General features: G+C 37.4%; 1 protein-coding gene across 7 annotated transcripts in view; it reads left to right on the forward strand.

Moving 5' to 3' along the window:
* The first annotated feature begins 539 nt into the window (after window positions 1-539).
* Window positions 540-27402, forward strand: part of LOC106063239 (PDZ domain-containing protein 8-like) — a 66425-nt gene continuing 39562 nt past the window's right edge. Inside the window, exons 1-10 of one of the 7 annotated variants that reach the window (XM_056039599.1) lie at window positions 540-641; window positions 5830-6008; window positions 10241-10677; window positions 14059-14174; window positions 14380-14458; window positions 14559-14645; window positions 19491-19667; window positions 20302-20382; window positions 22348-22567; window positions 23365-23477. In XM_056039599.1, the coding sequence (XP_055895574.1) occupies window positions 10339-10677; window positions 14059-14174; window positions 14380-14458; window positions 14559-14645; window positions 19491-19667; window positions 20302-20382; window positions 22348-22567; window positions 23365-23477 (1212 nt within the window). In that variant the 5' untranslated portion in view covers window positions 540-641; window positions 5830-6008; window positions 10241-10338. Of the gene's footprint in view, window positions 672-5409; window positions 5523-5829; window positions 6009-9982; window positions 10129-10240; window positions 10678-14058; window positions 14175-14379; window positions 14459-14558; window positions 14646-19490; window positions 19668-20301; window positions 20383-22347; window positions 22568-23364; window positions 23478-27402 lie in introns of those variants that run through there. The other 6 variants (XM_056039595.1, XM_056039600.1, XM_056039596.1 and 3 more) reach the window with 6 other exon arrangements.

A 27402-nucleotide genomic window follows, 5' to 3' on the forward strand; every position in this document is an offset into this window, starting at 1 on the left:
AGGCCTACTAACAGATACAACAATTCGCGGCAAAAAGTGTGCTAAGGGCTCGTTAAAACGTAGCCCATTTAATGGAAGTTAAAAGTTAAAATCTATGGCCATATTACAAGATCTGCGGGGCTCGCAAAGACCTTCCTTCAGGGAACAGAACCAGGAAAAAGAAGAAGAGGCAGACAGAGTAAGCGATGGGAGGACAACATAAAAAAATGAACGTGCCGGTCATTAAAAGAGGTTCTAAACAAGGCAAAAGACAGGGAGGAATGGAGAAAGACGTTCGACAAGTCTTTCTTGCTGCCCCAACGGTCCAACAGACTAAGGGATAGGTAAAGTCGTAAAAGGTAAAAAAAAGTAAAAATAAGGATGGGCTGCCTCTCCGGACCATAATAAACAATATAAAGCATGGGAACCAATCAACGGGCGTAACCGGTGTGTAATAGTTCTTGATCATCGAGAATCAAAGACATTATTGTTATTCTAAACGTACACAAATATCATATTATGAAAGGGAGATTATTCAGAAAAAAAAAAGAGCCTAAACATTTGCTAGTCAACAAACATGGCGTCGACAGAGACAGAGCAGCTGTGAACTGAACTTGGCATTTGCTTCATCATCTTAATGTTACATGTTGGTTGTAACAGTTGTAAGAGAACATTGTTTAGAATAAACTAGGGTACTAAACTAGATCTAGATTCACTTAAGGCTACATATTACAGCTCTTACAATTAAAATGACTTTCAAACAGGGGCGGACTGAGACTCTCAGAGTACTCAGACTTCTTCTTCATCGTTCTCATTGTTATGTTGTACTCAATGTTGGAGTGTTCATATGACTAGACCAATACATGAGATGAACTGCGCAGTGGTTTCCAAATCAGGGAGCTCTCCATATAGTTTTCTTTCTATTGGGGTGATTTGGAGCCAATGTCTTACACGGGCCTCTTGGTAGAGAGAGCAGTTTTGGAGGACTTGGTCGGCATTTTCTGGTGATCAGATACTCCACATGAGCAGATTTCACTGGTTCCAATTTTGAGCTTCCGGAACATGTGTTGTCGCATTCTGTTGTGTCCGGTCCTGAGTCGAAAGATTAGACGTTGGTCTTGTCGGGATAGCTTATAAATAGTAAGCATCATCTTTCTTGTGATTTGGATGGGAGCTCGTCCATTTCTCATTTATTTTATCTACAATTAATTTCTTCATTTCTTCTGGATAGAGTGCAGATTTTACTTGTGAGTTTGTTCTCCCACTCTTGGCGAGTGTGTCAGCCTTCTCATTTCCTTCTAGTTGTATGTGAGCTGGTATCCATTGAATAACAGTTTTTTTGCTGTTGTGGTTGAGCTTTGTGAGTGCTGTTCTGAGGTTTTTAATATAAGGGGAATCAGAGTTTTGCAGGCTTTGGAGGGTTGTTTTTGCGTCTGTTAGAAAGACAATCTGACTGTGAGGGGAACTTGGATGATTTGCTAGCATGGTAGCAGCTAGTGCTAGTGCTTCCCTTTCTGCTCTGTGACTGTCAGAGAGCTCTCCAGGATTTTTCTAGTTTTCCTCCATCTGGCCATTCGATAAGTATTCCAGCTCCTCCATTTGTGGTGGCTTTATGGGATGAGCCATCCGTGTAAACTCTGATCCACTGATTGCTAGGGTAATTGGTATGTAGAAAACAGTTCACTATTTCCTTGAGCTCTGTTGGTCTTTAATCAGATTTTCTTTTTATGTTTTCAATATGGTCCTTTATAGTAGGAAGAGGGCTTTCATCCCAGGGTGGAGATTCATTATAGTGTATCGAGGATTCCAGAGTAATTTTTTCAAGTTGGTGTTTCTTTTTTAGGTTTAGAGATTCCTGTATGAAATTGGTCCTTTTGAGACGTTTTTTTGTGCCAGTTTTGTGGATTTTTGTTCTGAGTGGGTGCCTCTCCAAGGTTTCCAATTTAGTGAATTGGGAAAGGATTTTTATTTCTCTTCTTTCATCCAGAGAGATCAGGGCAGCGGTTTCCTCCATAGCTCTTATGGGTGTTGTTTTGATTGCTCCTGTCATTATCCTTAGACCAATATTTTGAACCTTGTCTATTTTTCTTAGGTTGGTTTGGGCTGCTGAGCCCCATGCTGTGGCACCATATTCTAGTACAGGTCTTACATAACTGGTATAGGTCTTTTTCAGGATGTTGTGATTAGCTCCCCAATCTGTGCCAGCTAATTTTTTCAAGAGGGATAGTCTCTGGATGCCTTTACTCTGTGTTTTATCTATTTGGTTTTTCCAGGTTAGTCTCGGGTCATAGGTGACTCCAAGATAAGTAGGGCTGTCATTTTTTTCTAAAGCTTCCTTATCTAATGTTAATTTTATTGTTTGTTGTTTTGTTGACAGTGAGAATATGGTATATGTTGTCTTTTTTGTGTTAATGGACATGCTCCAGTCTTTGGACCAATTATTGAGTTTATCAAGAGCATCTTGTAATCGAAATTTCGATGTTCCTACATATTCTTCTGTGCTAATTAAGGCAAGGTCATCTGCATACATGCTGCTCTTAACTTTTTTGGGTAGGTTTTGATTTAGATCGTTTATGAATATTAGGAAAAGTGTTGGGGATAGGACTCCTCCTTGGGGGACACCATTTTTTATACCCACTGTGTGGCTTTATTGTCCTTGCATGCAAACTAAGGCTTTTCTATTATTTAGGTATTCCTTTATCCAGTTGTACATTCTGTGGGATATGTGATGCTGGATTAGCTTGAGCAAGAGACCTTGTTCCCAGACTTTGTCAAATGCTTTTTCTAAGTCAACCCACACAATTGTTGTTGGTTTCTTTTCTTGAAAGCCGTCTTCTATTTCTTGTGTGATGAAGGCAATTTGATCTTCTGTTGATCTGCCTTTTCTAAAGCCAGCCTGGGCTTCAGTGAGTAGGTTATTTGACTCAAGGATCCATGTCAGCCTTCTATTTATCACTCTTTCCATCAGTTTGCAAGTACAGCTAGTGAGGCTGATGGGACGGTAGCTATCCAGTTTATTTTTTAGCTTGCCTGGCTTTAGTATAGGGATTATAATGGCTTTTTTCCAGATGTTTGGAATTCTGCCAGATTTCCAGCTAGCATTGAATAATTGTAGCAGTTTTCTTTTGGCTTGAGGACCCAAGTGAAGAAGCATGTCATTTGATATTTTTTCTGGGCCCGGGGCTTGTTTTGGTTTGAGGACTTTTAGGGATTCATCTAGTTCCTTCATTTTAAGATTAGTGGTCATTCCCAAGGAGTAAGCTGGATTGTTTTCTTTCAATTTATCTTGGATTTCTGAGTTTACATCTTTATTTCTACTTTCATTAATTTGTATTTGTCCTACGCTTTGGAAAAACTTAATGAATTCATTTGCTGCTTCTTGGCCTTTCAGGGGTTTGTTGTCCTTTTCTATTACTATAGGAGTTGTTCTTTTTTCTTCCTGGTTGAGACATTTGGCTATACGCCAGAGTTTGTGGCCATCTCTATCTACGTTTAGTTGTTCTGTTTTTTCATGCCAACTTTTCCTCATGGCGGAAAGGTAATTTTTCCTGAAAACTGCGTTAGCTGCTTTTAGATTTATGTTATTTTCTATACAAGGGTTATTTTCTACTGTGTTTCTGGCTTCAATAGTGGCATTGTGGAGTCGTTGAAGGTGATCAGAACAGTTGGGGATATAATCTTTTCTTGCTCCTCTAGGAATCGATTCCTTAGCTGCTAGGAGTATTGCTTTGGAGAAAGCTGAGAATGACTTATTAACCTGATTTGATTTGCAGTTTATTGAAGTTGTATATAGGTCTGTGAGCTTTGAGAATAGGTGCCAGTTGGCTTTTTTGTAGTTCCATCTGGGGATGGTGGAGTTTTCTGATATTTTGAAGGAGGTATCGATACTGATCAATATGGGTCTGTGGTCACTGGTGGCTAGCTGGTCTGCAACTTCTCTAGTGCACTTTTTGGATAAGTTGTCTGTTGCAAAGGCTAGATCTGGAGTGGTTGATGTTAGCCAGGCTCTTGAAAAAAAGGTTGGTTTGTCCTCAGGTTTATTTAGCAAGACAAGTCTGTTCTCTGCTTGCCATTCTTCAATTTCTTCTCCCCTGGCATTTAGGTCTGGGTATCCCCAGCTCTGAGAGTGACTATTCATATCTCCTAAGATTAGACAGTCTTCTTGGTCAGGTATTTGTATGTGGTCAATCTCTATTTCCTTGTCTGGTGGGAAGTAGCAGTTAAATAGATTAATATTTCCATCTGGGAGAATTAGCTTAGTTCCCATTATTTCTGATTCTGAGGAGTTGGGCATAGTTATGTCTGTGGTAGGGATGTCATTTTTAATGAGGGTGAGGATTCCTCCTTTGGGTCTGATTTCTCTATCTTGTCTGATGCAGGTGTAGCCTCTAATGGAGAAACGAAGATTACTGTTCCAATGAGTTTCTTGGATGCAAGCTACATCAATTTCTTTCTCATGCAGAAATATTTTTAGAGCTTCTTTTTTCTTTTGGATGCCCTCTGCGTTCCATTGTAAGATTTTTAGACTTTTGGTCTTGGAGTGTTGGCCAGTAGTATTTACTTTCTTGTCCCTGCTCCTGGCTCCACAGGCAGAGATAGAAGAACCACCAGCTCGCTTGTGTGGGCTCCTTCGAGGCGGAGAGCCCGGCCCCCTACCTGCGCGGCGGGATTCCACAGGCAGGACGCCACATCTATTAGAATCGTTACTGAACTCCAACATAGATGAGGTTGCGTGTCAATGTATTATGCGCCAGGAGGCCCATTGACTCCGACTTCAGCCTGCTTTTCTTTCTGGGTGTGCTCCCATAGCCTTTGATCATCCAAGATCATCTGCAAGGCAGCAGGTGTTTATTTTCGGAGTTTTCTCTCCTAGATGAACTGCTATCCCTAGCTAACGGGTTTCATCTGCCCGGGTTTAGAGTTAGAGCGCCCTATACTCGCTTTTTGCAATCATTTCCCTGGATTTCTGAGATGTTTTTAGTAAATATTCTAACCACTGGAATACTTCACCTCATCCTCCATGACTGTTGGTCCGCGGCTGTTTATTTGCTATTCACAGCTAACCCTTATATCTAAGGGTCTTTCCCCTATCCGCCACCTGGAGACGCGCTTGGTAGAAGGTGGTAGCTCCCCCAAGGTACTCAGACTGAGTATTAAAATATTATTAATATAATAATAATAATATTCTAATTACCCTAGAGTTAGGCTAGACTAATTCTTAACTTAAAGTGTCGTAAAGTTAAAGTTAAATTGGCCCCGGTTTTATAATTTTATATTTATAGTAGATCTAATTTTCGTCTAGTAAACACCCACTATTTTCTGACATTAACGAACACCCCAAAATTTTGTTAAAATGAGCCTCTATTTTGATAGCTGAGAGCTATGATGAAACTAGTCTATTGTTTTTATTTATACTCCATTTCTTTATAGTTCAGACACATTTAGTTTCATGTACTCTGAAAAACAAGGGTTTTACACAGGTTCAAAGAGTACTGGTAGGACGATGCCATTTTTTTTTCTAGGACAGGAGGATATAGGTCTAGGTAAGGGGTGAAGGAGATTTTTTTTAGAAAATTTAAGTATCAACTAAATATAATATGAACTATCTAAAATGCTTCTAAATAGGCCTAAAAACACACACGTCATAGTCTTTGTGTGGGGTGTTCCATAATATTCATTTGTCACAATCAATGACACTAACAAACTGTCTTTATCACTATCAATGACACTAACGAACGCTATTTTAAATGCATATTAAAGAGATGTAACTCAAGGCCGTGAAATGGAGATTTCTTTGATTTATTTTGTATAGGTCTAACATTTTCTTACTTAATTTTGCTACTGTTCTAGATGTTAAACCAAGTGTGATGTGAATGAGTAAAAAGAAAAGGACCCAACATAGTGCTAATGAGGCGTAGATCTAGATATAATGTGAATGAAAAAAATAATGTTTTCATGAGTGGCACAATCTTGCTCTCTCTCTTTTTTTTTCACTCCTTGGCATTCTAAACATTGATTGACCAACCCAGGTAGGTACCTATATATTTTATCATCAACACAGTACCAGAAAAAAAAACGTAGTGGGAGGGACAAGTAATGGTCAGGTACCAAAATGAGGTCACATTCACTGAGTGGAGTGAGTGGGTTAGATGTGGGGGCAAAACAGTGTTTTTTTTTTTTTTGGGGTCAACCTAGGTCTAGGTAGGTCACAGTAATGGCCCTTTGTAAAGTTGAGGGTTTAGCAGTGAAGGGAGCAATTATAAGAGGGAAAAGTGACATTAATATGTCGGTCTTGAGTTGGTTTAAAAAGAAATTGATATTAAAATAAAAAAAATTGAAGATAATATTATTTTTAAATACAATAACATGAAGTATTTGTTAGTGTACAGATAGTGTTCGTTAGTGTACAGAGCGGAGAATGGTGTTCGTTAATATTAGCGCTGGACCTCATTGTTATAGATTTTGTATTTTTTTCCTAAGACTAATCATTACGGAGCTCTAAAAATTCAAACGTAAAAATTGCGGCGGCAGCGCTTAACTTGTTTGAAAGAGGGAAATTACCATAGAGTCTATACTTTTACCAATGAATATGATTCAATTATAAATCATGGCATACGATTTGGCCCACAACTGGCACAACTTGATGCAGATCGCATGTAATCTAGATCTATATCACAGAATGTATATGTATGCAAACATGGGTTTCTGGGTTTCTTTAAAACGTACATGCAGATACTCAGACTCATCATGGGCTTTAGGAAATATCAATTTTTAAAACAAAAAAATCTAGTCTACAGTCATTACTATGCAATTGCAATCTTAATTATTTTATTACATTATTTTGATATAACTAAAAGATTAAAGCCTAAAGCCTCGTAAAGCACAGCACTTAATGGTTGCCTATTCATGTGTTATGCGCTCTGGAGTGTTGTCTCAATGGTCCTGGGCTCGAACTCTGCTGACCGCACACTCCCCCCCCCCCCCCCCCCCGGCCATCCTATAAGATGCACAGCACAGTTCTTGTTGAATGCCTGGGTGCAGGCAGGAATCATGTTGACATAATCAGATCTGTGCTCATCGTTGTGACAGTCACAGGAAATGTCAGGCTTCTTGTCATGGGAGCCAAGCTTGCACACTCACTATCAGTCATAGACAGTGTCTCCATTAAGTAATGGATTGCTTATACTTCTCGACAAGGTAGCCATCTGTTCTTCTGTCTTGTTCAGCATGGTACCTAACTTTTCAGCTGACTTGTTTATTAGGGTACCAAACGTTTCATCTGCCTTGTTCATCATAGCACTAAACGTTTCATCTGTCTTGTTCAGCAAGGTACTGGTACCTATCTGTCTAATCATGGGACAGAACTGCTGGTTGACCTCTTCCAGCTTCATATCCAATTGTACCTGGAATGAGCTCATCTGTTCTTTCACGGTGCTAATGATCTCTCTGATATCTGGTTGTACTTCAATTCTTTTAGATCAAGTTTATCAAGCAGTTTTACAGAAGCCATAAGAAATCTCACTTCTGACACCAGTGTTACAATTTTCTCTATCAGGCCTTCTTTAGACACTGCTCAGTAAGCATATCTAATACAAGATCTTGTCAACAAGAGTTTCAAATAACAATGTGGCGGTTTAATAAACTACATCAACAGTCAATACTACATAATTGGCTACACTAACTTCAAATGCGTTAACAGAACTGCCTACTAAACACTACTAGTCTTACTATTACATGACCATAACACGGGTCTTATCTGCATGTACTAGCAGTACTGTCCCTTGTTCATTGACAGACCTGTGTGATTCGCTTAAGACACGTGTGTCTGTAAGTCGCGCACACCTTAACTCTTTCAGTCCGCCACTGGAGTTACAACAGTTTTTATTTTAAGATTTTGGCTTTTTTTTTAGGTTTCTTACCATTATGTCCTCAGAGCATTTTATAGGCTGGGTTTTTTTTATTACAAAGCTTATATCAACTCTGTCTGTCTGGTAAAAAGTTTGAACATGTTTTTTCTCCCATTTCCCATTCTCTGATCCATTTGAAACTTTGCACAATTATTCATTGAACCTGAAAAATAAAAAGACAAACAAAAAAACAATTAATTAAATAATTATTGGTAATTAATTATATTGTTTGAGATCAAAATAAAGGGAATAAATGCTTCTTAATGGATGTAGATATGGATTTATTGCCCTTATCATGTTTTGTCACTTTTTTTCACCCTCTTCACATTCTCAAATCAATTTGAAATTTTGCATAATTATTCATAGTTGATATCAATACACGAATCAATACAAAAATTAACCAAGTAGCTAATGAATTAGTAGTAATTAATGAATTTTGTTGGTATAGCAAAAAGTGAACTAAAGCATGTCATCAGAAATTAGTGGCTCTTTCCCTTTAATAAAGTTTGTTTTTAAAAAAGAATTCTTTTTTTCTTTTGCTTGTTTGTTTCATTCCTGCTAGCTCCAGGGTGTTCAACCATCCATGTTTAGATCTAATTGCTCACTAGTTGTGATCCCCTTTTCTTTTTTTTATGTTTTAATTTTTTACCAAATAAGTGCAGTCAATTTGTTGTAGTTTGTCTTTTTTGGTCTTCCTGGCTATATTTCTTTCTTTTACTAGTTTATCTAAATCTGGTGTCCAAAAAGTCTTGTATTTAATAACTTATCTTCAAGGGATGTGCTTTATTCGATGCTTCTAAGATGTTAGAGACTCTAGCTGCGTAGGTTGTGTTAACCTTTGTCTCAGTTAACTATTTTATCTAGTTGTTTTGTGTGGTTGGTATCTACTTGGTAATCCTATAATAAGAAGTATAGGCCTATATCTTCAAGAAATGTTAGTTTAGAAAGTCAATACTATCTGTTGATATGTAGTTAGGTCAGGTCTGCTGGTTGTGTTGTGTGCTGTATGAAGGAATGTTAGTGTGGTAAAGAAATAGAGGAGATAGTAAATGCCTCTAACCTACAACTTATACAAAATAAAACCTCACCTCCAACATTCCTTCATTGTACCTAACAAAAAAAGAATTGATAAAAAAATTTACCTATTAGTCTATTAATTACTGGTAATGAATTATTTTGTTTGATACAAACAAGGGAAATTAATCCTTCAGTACTAACTTAGATGATTGTACACTTTATTTCTCCCACACCCTTTCTCGGATAAAGTTGAAACTTTCCACAATTGTTTATTGTGCTTAATAAAACATGAATCAGTTTTAAAAATTAACCAATAAGACAATTAATTATTGGTAATTAATTATTTTGTTTGATATTGAGATAGGGAAATAATTTCTACATTATTGAGATGTATATATTTGTAAATGTGGATTTCTTTCTCTTAGATAAGCTTTGTTTTTTATTAAAGTATTTTTTAATATTTGGTTTGTATTTAAAATCCTATTAGCTTTATCATAAAAGCTTTTCTTGAACAGGTTTCCGAATGGAAAAAAAAGTAAAGTACCTCTTCCAGACCTTGCGCTCTACAGGGTAGATGGTGTTAAGGTCATCTGCTCTTTAAGCGTTGGCCAAAGATATAGATGACTTTTACATCATCTGTCCTATAGATCGCAAGGTCTGATAGGGGAACTTAACATTTTTCTAAATGGAGCCTGTTTGTTGCAAATGATCTTACTAGGAGTATTTAGAATTTTGTTCCTCTTTTTTTTCCTTTAGATTAAAAATTACAATAGCTTTTCTTTCATAAATCTAAATTATTATTGAAGTCAAAAAGTTAAGTTTAAATGATTCTGTTTTTATGCCCCTGACATGGTGTGAATAAGACACCAAAACCGATGCTAGTACATTTGCAAAAAAGACAAGATCTAGTTAACCACCGAAAAATATTGTCCACATAACAATTGCAGACATTAAAAAAAAAAAAACTAATACAGTTTGCAGTCCTATATTTATAATTGTTCATAGTATTGAACATGTTGCCTGAACATTCCAAGTGCAGCAGCTGTTATTAAATCTATACAATCTATGTGTTTACTGCACATTAAATTATACAGATGGAGAATGGAAAACACATGTTAGTTTGCAATAGTAGTTTGAGGTTTATAGTATATGTAAATTCTTTTAAATATTTATTTTAAATACATCTATTAGTGAACACAAAATATTGCTAGGCTTATGCATTTTGGTTTGTACATTTTATTTATTTTTTCGTATAAAGAGATGCTTTAATAGACTTTTTTTTTTTTTGCAAGGATAATTTAATAAACTCATGAATAATTTCTACTGTTTACTTTTAGGTAATGACTTAACTGGGCTAGACCAGCTGTAGTCTGGTCAAATCCATCTATTCGCCAGCCCAAAGCATGAAGAGCTTGTCTAAAAATATTCTGTTTATATGGAAATAATTACCAGCCATAAAAGAAGAATGGACAACTTGACTGAGATTTTTAACAGGCTAACAAGCAACTCCTGGATGACAGCTGCCTTAAACAGTACCTTGGTTACATCCACTTTAGAGTCCGTTTATTTTTTTCCTCCAATCTACTACTTCTTGATGTTTATACAGCGGTATATGGAATTTATGATGGACAGGATGGTGCTAGCTCTGGTAGCCTTTTTAATGGGAATGACAGTTATGTTTTTGGCAGAGTCTTTAGCATTGTATTATATATATAAACGTTCTTCTGTCCTTCCACCACCTACATGTGAACGTCCACGGGCTGTGCTGCCAGAGGTAACTATAGAGAGGTCAATCAAAATATTTGTTTTAAAATGTAACAATATCATAGAGAACCAGTATATTAGAAAAGTTTTAACAACAGCTATATAAATATGTATCAGTTTAAATAGTTTGTTTTATCAAGAATTTAAAAAATAAGTTATGTTTTTTTTTAATAAATCAAAATTGAAATCTGCCCATATGGAGTGTCACCAAAAAGTTCTGACCATGTCCTTCAAAACTGCGTTCTTTACCAACAGGCCCGAACAAGACACTGGCCCCAAAACACCCCTAAAGAAAGAAAACTTTATGGAGAGCTCCCTGATTTGGAAATCACTGCGCAGTTCATCTCATATATTGGTCTAGTCATCTGAACACTCCAACATAAAAATGAGAACAACGAAGAAGAAGATTTAATATGATCACATGTCTAAATACCTGGGGTCATTTCATTGAGTTTGAAACTGATAAAAACACAATGAAAATCAATTTTTATGAATAGTGTTTAGATTGTGTTGCAGAGTGGCTTTAGTTTCTAAGAATATATGTAATTAAAAGAATTAATATTTGTATCACAAACACACACAAGTCAGTATTCTTCATACATGAATTGAAATACAACATTATAAGAAAAAGTATTACAAAGAGACCCCTCTTGGGTCTGCAATGCAGATAGATAACAATTTTAACATTTTCAGTAAGAATATTAGAAGCTATGTACTACAAGCTACCAATATCCACAATCTTTTCTCTCTCCAACGAAATTTTAATGTTTAATCATGATTGCCTGTGATCACTTACACTCAGTGCATGAAGGCTTACTTTTTGCATGTGAAAATGGCCTCCATGAAAGTTACATGATTTTTTTAAATGTAGATTTAGAATGTAGAATTATCATCTGTTTCACCCTTTCTCAAACTGTTTAGTGTAATCTCAAAAAAGGTGTGGGCACGATGTTGTGACAAAAAGGAAGGAGGTCTAAGTTGGTCAATTTCTTTTTCAAAGGACAAAATACTTTTTACATTTTAGTTGTCCATCCATTTTTTTATTCTGTCTGTGGCATTTTACGTCTCGAGAGACGATCTTTTCCCTTTGCAACTTCTTGTGTGACTAATGAGGCTAATTCTTGATGCACAGCTGCGGTCACAGGTTGGGCATATGTAATCACCAAGCGCCATTGCATTTTCACTCTTCTTTTTGCTGGTGTTGTGTATGATATCTGCAATCCAAGACCCTTCCTTTATGGTCTCTCTCCATGTGGATCTCTCCAGTGCCACTTTTTTCCAGCTGCTAGTGTCGATTTTGAAGAGCTTCATGTCATGTTTGCATACATCCGTATATGGTAAAAGTGGGTGACCAGCGGTTCTGCCTTCTGTTAGCATACAGGATGTCTTCTGGAAGTCGACCTACTGGCATTCTACGAATGTGGCCAAGCCAACCAGGGCATCTTCTGCTGATAACACAGCAGATGTCCTGGCAACCTGCTCTTCGTAGCACTTCCTCATTGGTTATTTTATCTTGCCACCTTATTTTAAAGATCTGCTTTAGGCATTGAATTGGAAGACATTCAGCTTTGTTTTCCTGCCATGAGTAGGTTGACCATGTTTCACTTCTGTATAGCAAAATGCTCATCACACAGGTCCAGTAGACTAAGGCTTTAGTATTGTTAATCAGCAATATGTTGTCCCACACTCTTTTCTGCAACCGTGACATGTTGCCCATTGCTTTGGCTATCCTTTTGTTAATGTCTTTATCCAGTAGAGCATTGTTGGATATGATGGAGCCAAGATAGCAAATTTGGTCATTTTTTATTATAACTAAGTAAAATGACATTATTACCAATGTTAACATTAACATATTTTAAAAGTCTTCTCATCTTCTAATAAGGCCTTTAAAATGCATACTGTTTTTGCAAGAGGTATCTGCAACAATATCCACTCAAAACATTTTAATGAAGGCATTTAAAGACTTCTTCTAAACTTTCTTGCATTAGAATATTATAACTGCCTATACTGTTGTACATCGTTATGTTGACAGCTTTTGTATAACAATAAATAAAAAGCTCAGCTATAAGATGTTTTAAAATACAGATGATCTTACAATGATCACTCCCATAACAGATGTACATTTGCCAATGTTCTCACATAATAGTATTGGCTAGTGCTGCCTCTTTCTTTATTAGACATAATTTGATCTGCAACTTTTACTAGAATAAATATTATGCTATATTGGAAGAATTCACTTCAATATTGGCCTGTCCCATCCTTTTTTATTCAAAATTTTGTTTAGACATACTCAGCTTACTCTGAGAAAAAAGTAAGCTCTGAATCTCCAATCTCAGTAAAATGCCAGGTCTCCCCAGGAATATTATATTGACTCTTTACCAAGTCCTCTGATCACTTGTTTTGAGGGGTCCCTGCTCCTTGAGAGATTTCCCGGTTTACTCTGTCATGGAAAGGCTGGAGTCTAATGGGGGAGTCTCATATTCCTACAATGTACTGCAATTAGCACTGAGAAAACCACTACAACAGCATGAAACTCCAGGAAGAAATTTTGAGGATTGATGGGATAATGATTACAGAGTCTTTCTTTCTGACATACTGCATGCAATGTTTTTTTTTTATGCATTCATACTGTAGAAGCTCACTAGAATTTATGTTTCCCTATTCACCCATCTATTTTCTCTCATACAAGGTACCTTGATGAGGGTTGGAAAAGATTTCCAATTCGTCCATATTTTTTTCTCTATTTCCAATTCGTCCATATCTTTTTCTCTATCTAGAAAACTATGCACTGCTAATGCTAGCTGTATTTAGACTGACGACAAGCAGTACTTTGTGAATTAGGTGTGAAGGATTGCAGCAATCATGCTTTAAATGTACTTGCTGTATGGAGGAATGTAGGATTGTAGTTATTGATAATTTGTAATTCATAGCATCTGATATTTATGCTGAAAATAATAGAACCTGTCTTTTTCCTGCACCTGGTTGCAGGCAGCTTCAGAATGAGACAGCTGGAGGCCACCTACAAAGGTTGCAGGATACACATTTGAGATTAAAAGAAAATCCGCTGCCGAGGTCAGGCGTTAACAGTGAAAAGAAAATCTAAATCGACCACTGGTGGACATTAGTTATGCCTGCTTCAGATATGGCAAAATATGTAGGTTGCAGCTGGGGCCACATAGCCTTGAGAAATACTGCTTTCCTCATTAATCTTTGGACTTAAAGACAAGCCTTATTTTTATTATAGGGCCCATTAGAGTTTGTAGTTGATCACCTTATGTTAGTTGAATTAGAAAAAAAGCTAGTATTTTGAGTGTTGACATTTTCCACTGTAACTTAAACAGTATTTTAAAATCATCTCATTTTTATATAGCATAAAACATTTTCTTTTCAGGTATTGAAATCAAGAATAACACAGCCCAATTTAAAGCAAAAAGAAGACTGTATATGGTTAAATTTTTTTTTTCAGTTTCTTTTTCATGAGCTTAAGGATTCATTGAATGTGAGAAGGTAATTCTTTATAGATATGTCTTGATTACCTTGCCTCTTAAATTTAGGCTAGAAAACTGTTCATAATTTACAAAAAGTTTTTTATTTATTGTAAATTATACAAGGTCTTTGTTTTATATTTTTGTTTGGATGAAATGATAATATATTAAGAGATTGTTTTATCCTCTGATATTTACTATCAAGTGTTATTATTATTTCTTGGTAGGTTGATCACAAAGAAAATACAAGTAGAATTTGAGGAGCTGCTAAAAAGTAAAAGTGGAGTCTTTATGGATGAACTTTTTGTAAGGACTATCAAATTACATGTTCAAATTGTTTGTACGAGTTGTAGACAAGAAGTATTCTCTCAGCAAATAGCAAAATAATTTTTATGGATTTTTTCAGCTAAGAGATTTTCATCTTGGAGATAAGTTTCCTGTAATTATGGCTATGACAGTAGAGAATGTTGATGTTCAAGATGACATTATACGTGTGAGTTTAAGATTATAGAATTATTATTAAGGCAAATTGATTAAGGAATAGCTGTGACCTGTCAACACAGTTGACTTCTGATGGTGTTTTTAAGTCTTAGATTTTCTTTTGGTCTAACATTATATGTATGTTCAGTAATCTTCTTTCAAACTCTCCAGATGTCTCTTTCTGAATTCTGTGGTGCCTTTTTTCCTTTTAAGGCTTACAAGGATACATGTATTTTACATTTAAAAAATATATATATATTGTAAATGTTTAGCAAACAACTCATGAAAGCAAGTCAGAAAAGAGAAGGATGTTTATTTACAGTCTGTATGACTGAGATGACAAAAACAACAAACCTTGCTTTTTTTCATGCTGTGATGCAGTTTGCATGGGTCACTTCTGTTGCACAGGTATTGCCACTGCCATGGGGTTACAGATCCGTTGAAACATTTGTCTTCCACTTCTCTAGATTGACCTTCCATTACATCATATATCTTCCTGACAATCCCTTAAAGTACTTCTGTATGTACTAGTCCCTCACCTCTCTACCAGCCTGTCCACTGGCAATGGTCCCTTCTTGTTCAGAACAAAACAATCTTTTCCCTTTTACTTTTTCACTCTGCTAGATAGAAGATGTTATTTCTCATCTTTCACTTTGGGGAAATCAGTTATCACCAGCTTTTCTCACCATCTGTTTGGCCCAGTTCTAAAAGTTCTTTCACTTTGGGGAAATCAGCTATCACCAAGCTTTTCTCAGCATCTGTTTGGCCCAGTTCTAAAAGTTCTTTCACTTTGGGGAAATCAGCTATCACCAAGCTTTTCTCAGCATCTGTTTGGCCCAGTTCTAAAAGTTCTTTCACTTTGGGGAAATCAGCTATCACCAGCTTTTCTCAGCATCTGTTTGGCCCAGTTCTAAAAGTTCTTTCACTTTGGGGAAATCAGCTATCACCAAGCTTTTCTCAGCATCTGTTTGGCCCAGTTCTAAAAGTTCTTTCACTTTGGGGAAATCAGCTATCACCAAGCTTTTCTCAGCATCTGTTTGGCCCAGTTCTAAAAGTTCTTCTACTTTGGGGAAATCAGCTATCACCAGCTTTTCTTACCATCTGTTTGGCCCAGTTCTAAAAGTTCTTTCACTTTGGGGAAATCAGTTATCACCAGCTTTTCTCACCATCTGTTTGGCCCAGTTCTAAAAGTTCTTTCACTTTGGGGAAATCAGTTATCACCAGCTTTTCTCACCATCTGTTTGGCCCAGTTCTAAAAGTTCTTTCACTTTGGGGAAATCAGCTATCACCAAGCTTTTCTCACCATCTGTTTGGCCCAGTTCTAAAAGTTCTTTCACTTTGGGGAAATCAGCTATCACCAAGCTTTTCTCAGCATCTGTTTGGCCCAGTTCTAAAAGTTCTTTCACTTTGGGGAAATCAGTTATCACCAGCTTTTCTCACCATCTGTTTGGCCCAGTTCTAAAAGTTCTTCTACTTTGGGGAAATCAGCTATCACCAGCTTTTCTCACCATCTGTTTGGCCCAGTTCTAAAAGTTCTTTCACTTTGGGGAAATCAGCTATCACCAGCTTTTCTCAGCATCTGTTTGGCCCAGTTCTAAATGTTCTTTCACTTTGGGGAAATCAGTTATCACCAGCTTTTCTCACCATCTGTTTGGCCCAGTTCTAAAAGTTCTTTCACTTTGGGGAAATCAGCTATCACCAGCTTTTCTCAGCATCTGTTTGGCCCAGTTCTAAAAGTTCTTCTACTTTGGGGAAATCAGCTATCACCAGCTTTTCTCACCATCTGTTTGGCCCAGTTCTAAAAGTTCTTTCACTTTGGGGAAATCAGCTATCACCAAGCTTTTCTCAGCATCTGTTTGGCCCAGTTCTAAAAGTTCTTCTACTTTGGGGAAATCAGCTATCACCAGCTTTTCTCAGCATCTGTTTGGCCCAGTTCTAAATGTTCTTTCACTTTGGGGAAATCAGTTATCACCAGCTTTTCTCACCATCTGTTTGGCCCAGTTCTAAAAGTTCTTTCACTTTGGGGAAATCAGTTATCACCAGCTTTTCTCACCATCTGTTTGGCCCAGTTCTAAAAATTCTTTCACTTTGGGGAAATCAGTTATCACAAGCTTTTCTCACCATCTGTTTGGCCCAGTTCTAAATGTTCTTTCACTTTGGGGAAATCAGTTATCACAAGCTTTTCTCACCATCTGTTTGGCCCAGTTCTAAATGTTCTTTCACTTTGGGGAAATCAGCTATCACCAGCTTTTCTCACCATCTGTTTGGCCCAGTTCTAAAAGTTCTTTCACTTTGGGGAAATCAGCTATCACCAAGCTTTTCTCAGCATCTGTTTGGCCCAGTTCTAAAAGTTCTTTCACTTTGGGGAAATCAGCTATCACCAGCTTTTCTCAGCATCTGTTTGGCCCAGTTCTAAAAGTTCTTTCACTTTGGGGAAATCAGCTATCACCAGCTTTTCTCAGCATCTGTTTGGCCCAGTTCTAAAAGTTCTTTCACTTTGGGGAAATCAGCTATCACCAAGCTTTTCTCAGCATCTGTTTGGCCCAGTTCTAAAAGTTCTTTCACTTTGGGGAAATCAGCTATCACCAAGCTTTTCTCAGCATCTGTTTGGCCCAGTTCTAAAAGTTCTTCTACTTTGGGCAAATCAGCTATCACCAGCTTTTCTCACCATCTGTTTGGCCCAGTTCTAAAAGTTCTTTCACTTTGGGGAAATCAGCTATCACCAGCTTTTCTCAGCATCTGTTTGGCCCAGTTCTAAATGTTCTTTCACTTTGGGGAAATCAGTTATCACCAGCTTTTCTCACCATCTGTTTGGCCCAGTTCTAAAAGTTCTTTCACTTTGGGGAAATCAGCTATCACCAGCTTTTCTCACCATCTGTTTGGCCCAGTTCTAAAAGTTCTTTCACTTTGGGGAAATCAGCTATCACCAGCTTTTCTCAGCATCTGTTTGGCCCAGTTCTAAATGTTCTTTCACTTTGGGGAAATCAGTTATCACAAGCTTTTCTCACCATCTGTTTGGCCCAGTTCTAAATGTTCTTTCACTTTGGGGAAATCAGTTATCACAAGCTTTTCTCACCATCTGTTTGGCCCAGTTCTAAATGTTCTTTCACTTTGGGGAAATCAGCTATCACCAGCTTTTCTCACCATCTGTTTGGCCCAGTTCTAAAAGTTCTTTCACTTTGGGGAAATCAGCTATCACCAAGCTTTTCTCAGCATCTGTTTGGCCCAGTTCTAAAAGTTCTTTCACTTTGGGGAAATCAGCTATCACCAGCTTTTCTCAGCATCTGTTTGGCCCAGTTCTAAAAGTTCTTTCACTTTGGGGAAATCAGCTATCACCAGCTTTTCTCAGCATCTGTTTGGCCCAGTTCTAAAAGTTCTTTCACTTTGGGGAAATCAGCTATCACCAAGCTTTTCTCAGCATCTGTTTGGCCCAGTTCTAAAAGTTCTTTCACTTTGGGGAAATCAGCTATCACCAAGCTTTTCTCAGCATCTGTTTGGCCCAGTTCTAAAAGTTCTTCTACTTTGGGCAAATCAGCTATCACCAGCTTTTCTCACCATCTGTTTGGCCCAGTTCTAAAAGTTCTTTCACTTTGGGGAAATCAGCTATCACCAGCTTTTCTCAGCATCTGTTTGGCCCAGTTCTAAATGTTCTTTCACTTTGGGGAAATCAGTTATCACCAGCTTTTCTCACCATCTGTTTGGCCCAGTTCTAAAAGTTCTTTCACTTTGGGGAAATCAGCTATCACCAGCTTTTCTCACCATCTGTTTGGCCCAGTTCTAAAAGTTCTTTCACTTTGGGGAAATCAGCTATCACCAGCTTTTCTCAGCATCTGTTTGGCCCAGTTCTAAATGTTCTTTCACTTTGGGGAAATCAGTTATCACCAGCTTTTCTCACCATCTGTTTGGCCCAGTTCTAAAAGTTCTTTCACTTTGGGGAAATCAGCTATCACCAGCTTTTCTCACCATCTGTTTGGCCCAGTTCTAAAAGTTCTTTCACTTTGGGGAAATCAGCTATCACCAGCTTTTCTCAGCATCTGTTTGGCCCAGTTCTAAAAGTTCTTCTACTTTGGGGAAATCAGCTATCACCAGCTTTTCTCACCATCTGTTTGGCCCAGTTCTAAAAGTTCTTTCACTTTGGGGAAATCAGCTATCACCAAGCTTTTCTCAGCATCTGTTTGGCCCAGTTCTAAAAGTTCTTCTACTTTGGGGAAATCAGCTATCACCAGCTTTTCTCAGCATCTGTTTGGCCCAGTTCTAAAAGTTCTTTCACTTTGGGGAAATCAGTTATCACCAGCTTTTCTCACCATCTGTTTGGCCCAGTTCTAAAAGTTCTTTCACTTTGGGGAAATCAGTTATCACCAGCTTTTCTCACCATCTGTTTGGCCCAGTTCTAAAAGTTCTTTCACTTTGGGGAAATCAGTTATCACAAGCTTTTCTCACCATCTGTTTGGCCCAGTTCTAAATGTTCTTTCACTTTGGGGAAATCAGTTATCACAAGCTTTTCTCACCATCTGTTTGGCCCAGTTCTAAATGTTCTTTCACTTTGGGGAAATCAGCTATCACCAGCTTTTCTCACCATCTGTTTGGCCCAGTTCTAAAAGTTCTTTCACTTTGGGGAAATCAGCTATCACCAGCTTTTCTCACCATCTGTTTGGCCCAGTTCTAAAAGATGTGCTGGTGCACTTGATGAATATTGTTGGTGCAGAGTTACAACCATATATATCATGAATATTTATTAATTAAAATCTCTTAAAAACATATCTCTTGTGATAGCTTTAAAATAAAAAAATGCACTGTATTTTAATCTTTATGACATCATTTTATCATTAGATAATTGTCTTTACTTCGACTTAACTAGACTTTAGATTTGAAAGCTCACTTGGTTTATGATGGAGGGCTGAAAATTGCCATTGATGCAGCCCTGCCTTTGGCGACTACAGCTTATATATCGATCAAAGTTATCAAAATCCGAGGTGTAGCCAGGCTTCAGTTTACCAATGTACCATACACACATTGGTCAGTGTCTTTCTATGAGGTTAGTTGCCTTTATAAAATAGTCTTCATAATTTGTTATTATCATTAAAAAGCTACTTTTAGCTTAACAATTTAAAAAAATTGATAATGAAATGTTTATCATATTACTTAAATGTTAAAAAACTATCCATTTAATCAAAATAGTTGAACTGTTAAACATTGTTGTATCATAAAATTAGCCAAAGGCTCTTATTTACAGTATTTGGGTGAAATAAATCTAAAAATTGATCATTAATATAATACTATTGATCTTATCACCAAAATATGTTCCTAGTAATTCTTTATAAGCTTTGATTTTGTGAAGTTATTCTGTTGTACATGTTTCTTCAGAATTAAAAATTATTACATCATAGTCCAATGCCTCCCAGCAAGGTAGGGGATGACAGGAAGCAGGGTTCAGTTTCAGAACCATTAATATGACAACCCAGAATACACACCACAAGACCATACTAGCTTGCCATATTGTTTGTTGGTTTGTGTATGGTGTAATCTGATTTATTTACTCTTTTTGATTTTGAGTTATGCTGTCCCTTAGATGGCAGTGTAACTTACATTTCTAAATATTTATAAAAGTAGTATTTCCTTTTCCATAGCAACCTATTGTGAGCATTCTAAATGTTTAATTGTATTTTCAGGAACCAGAAATAGAATTAGAAGTAACTGCACAATTAGATGGAAGAAGTATGCCTAAATTAAAAAATATTATTGCCAATCAAGTAAGTGCTGAAGGAAAGCTCTAGAAATTAGTTTGAACATTTTTTTTCTTCTATAAAACCCTTTACTAGAAGTGAAACCTTAAAACTTTTAGTTGTTTCAATAGCTGTTGTTAAAAATCTAAACAAGCAAATTAATGAAATTGAGTCAAAGTAAATACCACTGCCCTGAACAGAGACTACCTCAAAACATTATTACTGGATGTCTATTGTTGCTAGTATGGGAGAAACAACTGACTACATGCTGGAAAGCCAAATTTCTCTCTCCATTTTTTTCCCTTTCCTACATTTGACCTTGAGGCAATGTGGTTGTCACTTCAATTATTAGCCACTTAACTTGTGGAAATATATATAGAGAGAGTGTTATGTTTTGTGGTGGTCATCAAACTTGTTGCTGTGGTCAGCTCTCTCTGTTGTTCTTGTTCATCTATTTGAGCCATTGATTTGAGTTCATGGTTTATCATCATCACCTACCTGATTCTTTAAAAGTAAGAAACTCTGACAATCAATTTACAGAAGTGACATTGCTGGCTTTTTTATAGTCATTGATCTCCCAAGCTATAGGGGCTTTTATTTACATTGTCATGCAGTGACATTAAAGATATTGTCTCAGAGATGGTCTTTGAGTTCTCCTTGTTGGAATAGTCTAGGATGCAGGCCATCTTGCTCACTGAGGTGCTCTTTGTTGATAGTGCCCTTCTCTGGCTCATATCAGGTTAATCTAACACATTGTTGATACTTAAGCATGAAGCATATTGTGTCTTCAAAAACACCACCACAATGGAAGTCAACTTTTTGTCCTGGATGTTGGCAATACTATTACAAAAGCTCACATCATCTTCATCAATGTCACTTGGTTTTTAGCTTCATTTTTTTGGTCTGTATTTTCTTTTCAGATATTTAGGTATCACTCAATTCTTAAACTGTTATACATCCACTCAATCTTCACTTCATTCTTGTACTCTACAATATCAACTCTCATTGCATCTCTCAGCCCATCTTTCTATTTCTATTCAGATCTCCATCTTTGCATAACTTCTTGAACTATAGCACTGAACTTAATCTTCCTTTCTGTTTTCAACTCTCATTGTCTTGTTGGCTTCTGTCGTCAATTTTTTATTTTTAAACTAGGCTTTTAATGCATTTTTCTGTCTCAGTGATGTCAGGCAACATCAAGTACAGACTGTAACTGTGATAGTTATCCTTCCCCATTCTTTGAAATACCCAATTTCCCTTCCCGCACCAATTGTTTTAAATGTAAGCAGTCAATGAAAGCAAATCAGGGTGGACGAGGATATTTGTTTACTATGGAGAAGGATGAGATGACAACACACACATAGTAGTTAGAGTAGTTTGCTTCCCCCATATTTTTTTCAGCTTTTCTTTCTGGCTGGAAATTGTTAACACTTAAGACATTGTGTTTAAGTCTTGCATAGTGCACAGGATCGTGCACACTATCTGCATTTTGGATGCAGCTCTAATTATTCAAATTTAGTTTTCATTAAAAGTTTCTCTATCTATGTTTAAGTTGGGTACACAAAGTATATTCAAAATTTTTGTAGCACTATTCTCTGTTATCAGATACGTTTTATTGGTAACCAGAAACAGAATGTAAAATTGATAGAGCATTTATATACCTAGCTAAATGTCCCAGGTTTGAAACTTAGTATGACCAGGATTGATCGTAACCTATTTATGTTAACCGATTATGTTCTCCAGTTTACACTACTTGATTATTTGATTGAAGCAAATATGTTTATGGGCGTTGTACCTATCTGTGATACACTCATTAGCAATTAGGCTGAATTCTCAATTCCTATAAATTCTCGTAATTAGTAATCTAGGCCTGTTGATCTTGAAAAGAAACTTTGACAGCTTCAAAATTTAAAAAACAAGAAATTAATTAAATGCAAGAAAGAATAATTGCACACAGTAATCTAGATTAATTTTCTTTTATTATTACTACAGATCAAGAGAATTGTGCGTAAAAAACATACATTACCTATGTACAAGATGAGATTCAAACCATTTTTCCCTCCATCTATTGATCTTGCAAAAGAATCTGTTCAGCGGCTTCAGTTACATGGAACAGATATTGGTTGTGGCATTTTAGAAGTGACTGTGGTTGAGTGCACTCGATTGTCATTCTTGGCCAGAAACTCAAGGCTCTACTGTGTTTTGTCAGTAGGTAGGTACGGTATATACCTAATTCAATAAGAGCTCTACAGCTGTTTCTGGGAATCCATTTGCTTCCTATTATCTTCTTCTATGCCAGTGACATCAAATTGGTACTTCAAAGCTTTTAGGTAGGGTGTGATGAAGCACTGTTCTCCTTTAAACTTACAGAAAAAAAGTTACCTTATGCATTATTATCAACCTCCATAGGGGCTTATTTTTAGGTGACTGAAAGAAATGCTGACTGTAAGTAAAGTGTCCCCTTCAGACCTTGCAATCTATGGGGCAAATGATGTTAAGGTCATCTGTTTCTTTGGCCAATGGTTAATGAGCAGGGTGTTATGTGGCCAGCACAACGACCAACTGCCTTTACTTTCCTTAACTAAAGTCAGGTACCCATTAAAGTTGGGTGGACTCAGGGGCGCCCTAAAAATCCCGAAATTCAAAATCCCAGTCTTCACTGGGATTGGAACCCAGGACCTCAGGTTCAGAAGCCAAGCGCCTAACCATATGACCACGCGCCCCCTGCTGACTTAAAAGCAATAGTTATATATTTATATTGACAGTCATGGGTAATTTGTACGATACTGTCAAGAGGCCACTGTCAAGAGGCCACTGTCAAGAGGCCGTTTACAGTAATTTGTGGGCCCTGTTAAACTCAATTGTGAGATTTTCTTAACATGACCTCTGTTTTTCTTATGCTGAATAAATTGCCATCTGAGATAAAAGACATTCTTAATTTTAAAGAGTAAGAACAGCTATGTATAAGCTTAGTATGTGATCAAACTAAATGATTCTTATGTATTACAGATAAGAAACCATGGAAACAGATACTGTCAGAAAAAAGAATTTCTCAAAAGCTTTTGACTATTGAGTTGATTAAGTCAGGTCATGACAATGCTGTTGGCATGCTAGTCAAAGATGTAAGCCTATTTGTTAGATAAATTGATATCTGTTAAGCCATGTGTATTTTGACTGCTGTATATTTCAAGAGTACATTCTCAACTTGCCAATCTGTTAACATATTTTCTCTCATGTTAGAAGACATCTTAGTCAACTACTAATGGAAATAAATTAAACATGTGAAGATAATATGTGACTCTCCAGTGAACAAAATGTCACTGAACTAAGACTAAGACTGCTTTATTGATCCTTACGGAAATTTGTTGTGATTACAAGGACTCGTTTCTCATATAAAGACAACACAACAGAAAAATACACATAAATACAACAGACAACATAAAGAGTTCATTCAGCGACTACACACAGGTATCTTGGTGCATTTCATGTTCCCTGATCAATGAGTGGCGGTGATAGAGTCTGACCGAGTGAGGTATGAACGAGTTTTTGTACCGCTCCGTTCTTGTTTTGATTGACAGCAGTCACCTACTTCGCGACGACCTGGCGTAGTTCTGAAGGAGCGGGTGGCCGTTGTCTTCCAAAATTTTTTCGATTTTTATTAGGCACGTTAGTTCAAAAAGTTCCTTTAAATGTGGTAGTAATGTTGTGAGTGTAATATTTGATGCTTTTTTAATGATGTTTTCTAGACGTTGCAACAGTTGTGAACCAATTGTCAGTGTGCTATTTGTTGTGTGAACCATTTGACATAAATGAAATGTCAGTGACCAGGTATCATTGAACAAGTTATGTGTGAACCAGTTGTTATGAACAATTTGTTGGGCGAATGATTTGTTAGATGAACGATTTGTCTGGTGCATAAATTGTTGTGGAACTCTTACATTGTCTTTCTAGACAGTTACATCCAGCTTCTAGATCAGGGGTTCTCAACCTGTGTTCACGACCCCTTTGGGGGTCGAATGACCATTTGTCGGGGGGTCGCCTATGACCTTTGGAAATTTTGGGTTTTCGGAAAGTAGATGAATGAAAGTCATTTTTTTATTTTAAATTTAAGCATAAAATTATTTCTACAATAAATACAATTACTTACATACAGCTTTTGGTATGTTCCGTTTATGTGAAAAAACATCATAGATGTCCAACTACATTTTGATTGCAATTATATAATATAAGCAAAATAAAATTTACATAGGCCTATGAACGAAAAAATTTTACGGTTGGGGGTCGCCGGCTAGTGGGAAATCGTGTTAGGGGTTGCCGAGCTAAAAAGGTTGAGAACCGCTGTTCTAGATAGTTACATCCAGCTTCTAGATAGTTACATCCAGCTTCTAGACAGTTACATCCAGCTTCTAGATAGTTACATCCAGCTTCTAGACAGTTACATCCAGCTTCTAGACAGTTACATCCTGCTTCTAGATAGTTACATTGTTGTCTTCCTAAACCAGTGATGTCCAACCTTATCCAGCCAGCAGGCCATTTTAATTTCTGACACTCATGTCATGGGCCACATCACTAAAAAGATACAAAAAAGAAATCATATAAACCGGAAACCGTGGATCTAGTGCTTCCATTAATTTAATGGTGAAACTTCTTGAACAGGTCTTTGCCAGGTCTTTATATACATGCTTCTCCAAGCCACTAACTCTGCAGTTATTTCAAAATTGGTGTGTCATGAATAAATGCCAAGAGTTGAGATGTATCATGCAGTCGTGGCCCATCGGCATGTGGCCATGCCCTGCTTCCCCCAAACCAAACCCCTAGCTATAGGTTAATAGCCACACTGCCTTGTGTGTGTCCCTGTAAGATCCAAGGCCAAGGGAATAAACCCTAATAGAAAATCTGGTTTTGGAGCCCTTTAGTCGGGAAGACTGTGGTAAGACTTCTGCTCTCTGGCAAACTCAGCACCTGCAGCCACCTGACCCCGAATAGCGATGGTTTTCCGTCCCTTTGGACCTGGTCAGTATGGAGGAGAGGAGAATGTTGATGTATCGGCATGTGGACATGCCCTGCTTCCCCCAAACCAAACCCCTAGCTATAGGTTAATAGCCACACTGCCTTGTGTGTGTCCCTGTAAGATCCAAGGCCAAGGGAATAAACCCTAATAGAAAATCTGGTTTTGGAGCCCTTTAGTCGGGAAGACTGTGGTAAGACTTCTGCTCTCTGGCAAACTCAGCACCTGCAGCCACCTGACCCCAAATAGCGATGGTTTACCGTCCCTTTGGACCTGTTCAGTATGGAGGAGAGGAGAATGTTGATGTATGGGCAGCCCAGCACTCACAAATTTATCGCCCAGGCTTTCCCCCAGCAATGGAGAGGTCACTCCATCTCTGACAGGTAATGTCTCTGAAAACAACATGGAGAGTTACCGGTGATAAGTTTCAAGCTGATTGGTGTAAACTGGAATGCCAGGGACCACTCTCAATGAAAGAAAGGGCTTTTCAGCCTCAGTAGATAGCTACTGCCTGCCTTAAGCCAAGCAGCCCTTGGACAATAAAGGGCTAACCTGTCACTCACAGCTTGCCACACCACTGGTTGCTTGGTGCTAAGACAAAATAAAAAAGCAAGTTGCACACCTGCCAATACAATCAAAAGAAAACCCTCAAGCTGGAACATACGGACAATATGTCCTGGCTTGAATATTGATCCTGAACTAGTCACTGACATGAAACAAACTGCTATCATCGACAGTGAAAGCAGAATAAGCGTTGATGAGGCCTGTCTACAAGAAACCAGACTGTCTGACTGTGTATCTCTTACAGAAAGCAACTATACATTCTATTGACAAGGAAAACCATAACAAAGCCCCAGAATACATGGTGTCATAATAAGAAACAGTCTTGTCCCCTGCATTGCTATGTACCCCATATGCAATGAAAGGGTAGCACACATGAACTTGCCTCCTCGCAGGGTAAAGTTAATATTATTTGTGTCTATTCACCAACCCTTGCTGCATTACGAAGCAGGACGTTTTGGCGATGCTGTTTTGGCCCCACCGTTTTGGCGCGAAGGTCGTTTTGGCGTGAGCCGTTTTGGCGACGGGACGTTTTGGGGCGAAATACATTATGTAAGTTTATTGTATTATTTCTTTTAAAAGAATTATTCATATCTATGTTTTGCTTGAGTGTTTGTGTTAAGACATATTTTTCACGTACTAAATGTAAATGTGTGTTTGTTTTTCACATCATTTTCTTTAATAAACATTTTGGCTTGTGTATGTGTGTTTATTAAGAGGCACACTTTTATTTTCAAAACAAGTTTTTTGAGATAATACTTTAAAATTAAAAACAAAAATCAAAATGAAACGATGATAGACTAAAAATTGATGCGATTATTTGTTTACATTAACATTTGTTTATTTAATGACTGTAAGGTATCTCCAGCTATACATACCAAACACTTGCTAATAATAAGTAAAAATATAATACATGTACCATGTTTCTCAAAATACTTTTAAGTTAAGTATACATAGACACCATGGTTATTTGCCTAAGTCACTGGAATTTGTCTTACGCGTGAGAGAGGGGAGGGGTGGAGGAAAGAGTATATACAAGGAGTGAAATGTGAGCAGAAGAGAGGGGGCGGGATACATGTAATGACCATTCCCAAGGAGATGATCGCCAGACGCATGACGCCAACGACCAGTGCTCAGTGCTGGTCTTGTCTTCATTTGTTCAACTCTACCTGCATCAATGCGAGATGTGTCACCCAAATCACCCCTACCAAATTTCTCAAAATATATCTTTTCAAAGTATCTTAGTGTCGTGAATTTGTTTCTATCTATTGTCGCCCAGAGTGTTTGTATTTGTGGATTCACGTTAGAGTTTGTACTTACCACATTCCGTGTCTTGATCTTTACTATGTGTGGAGTTATTGTCGTCATTCAGCGTAATAGAGTTTTAGATGTTAACATGGTTTTTGTTATATTAAAGTGTGACACTTATCTAGTTCATATATTACACTAATGTCAAATAAGAAAAATCTTTTGGAAAG

The sequence above is a fragment of the Biomphalaria glabrata genome, chromosome 8 (assembly GCF_947242115.1).
Source record: "Biomphalaria glabrata chromosome 8, xgBioGlab47.1, whole genome shotgun sequence".
In the NCBI taxonomy this organism is placed as follows: domain Eukaryota; kingdom Metazoa; phylum Mollusca; class Gastropoda; family Planorbidae; genus Biomphalaria; species Biomphalaria glabrata.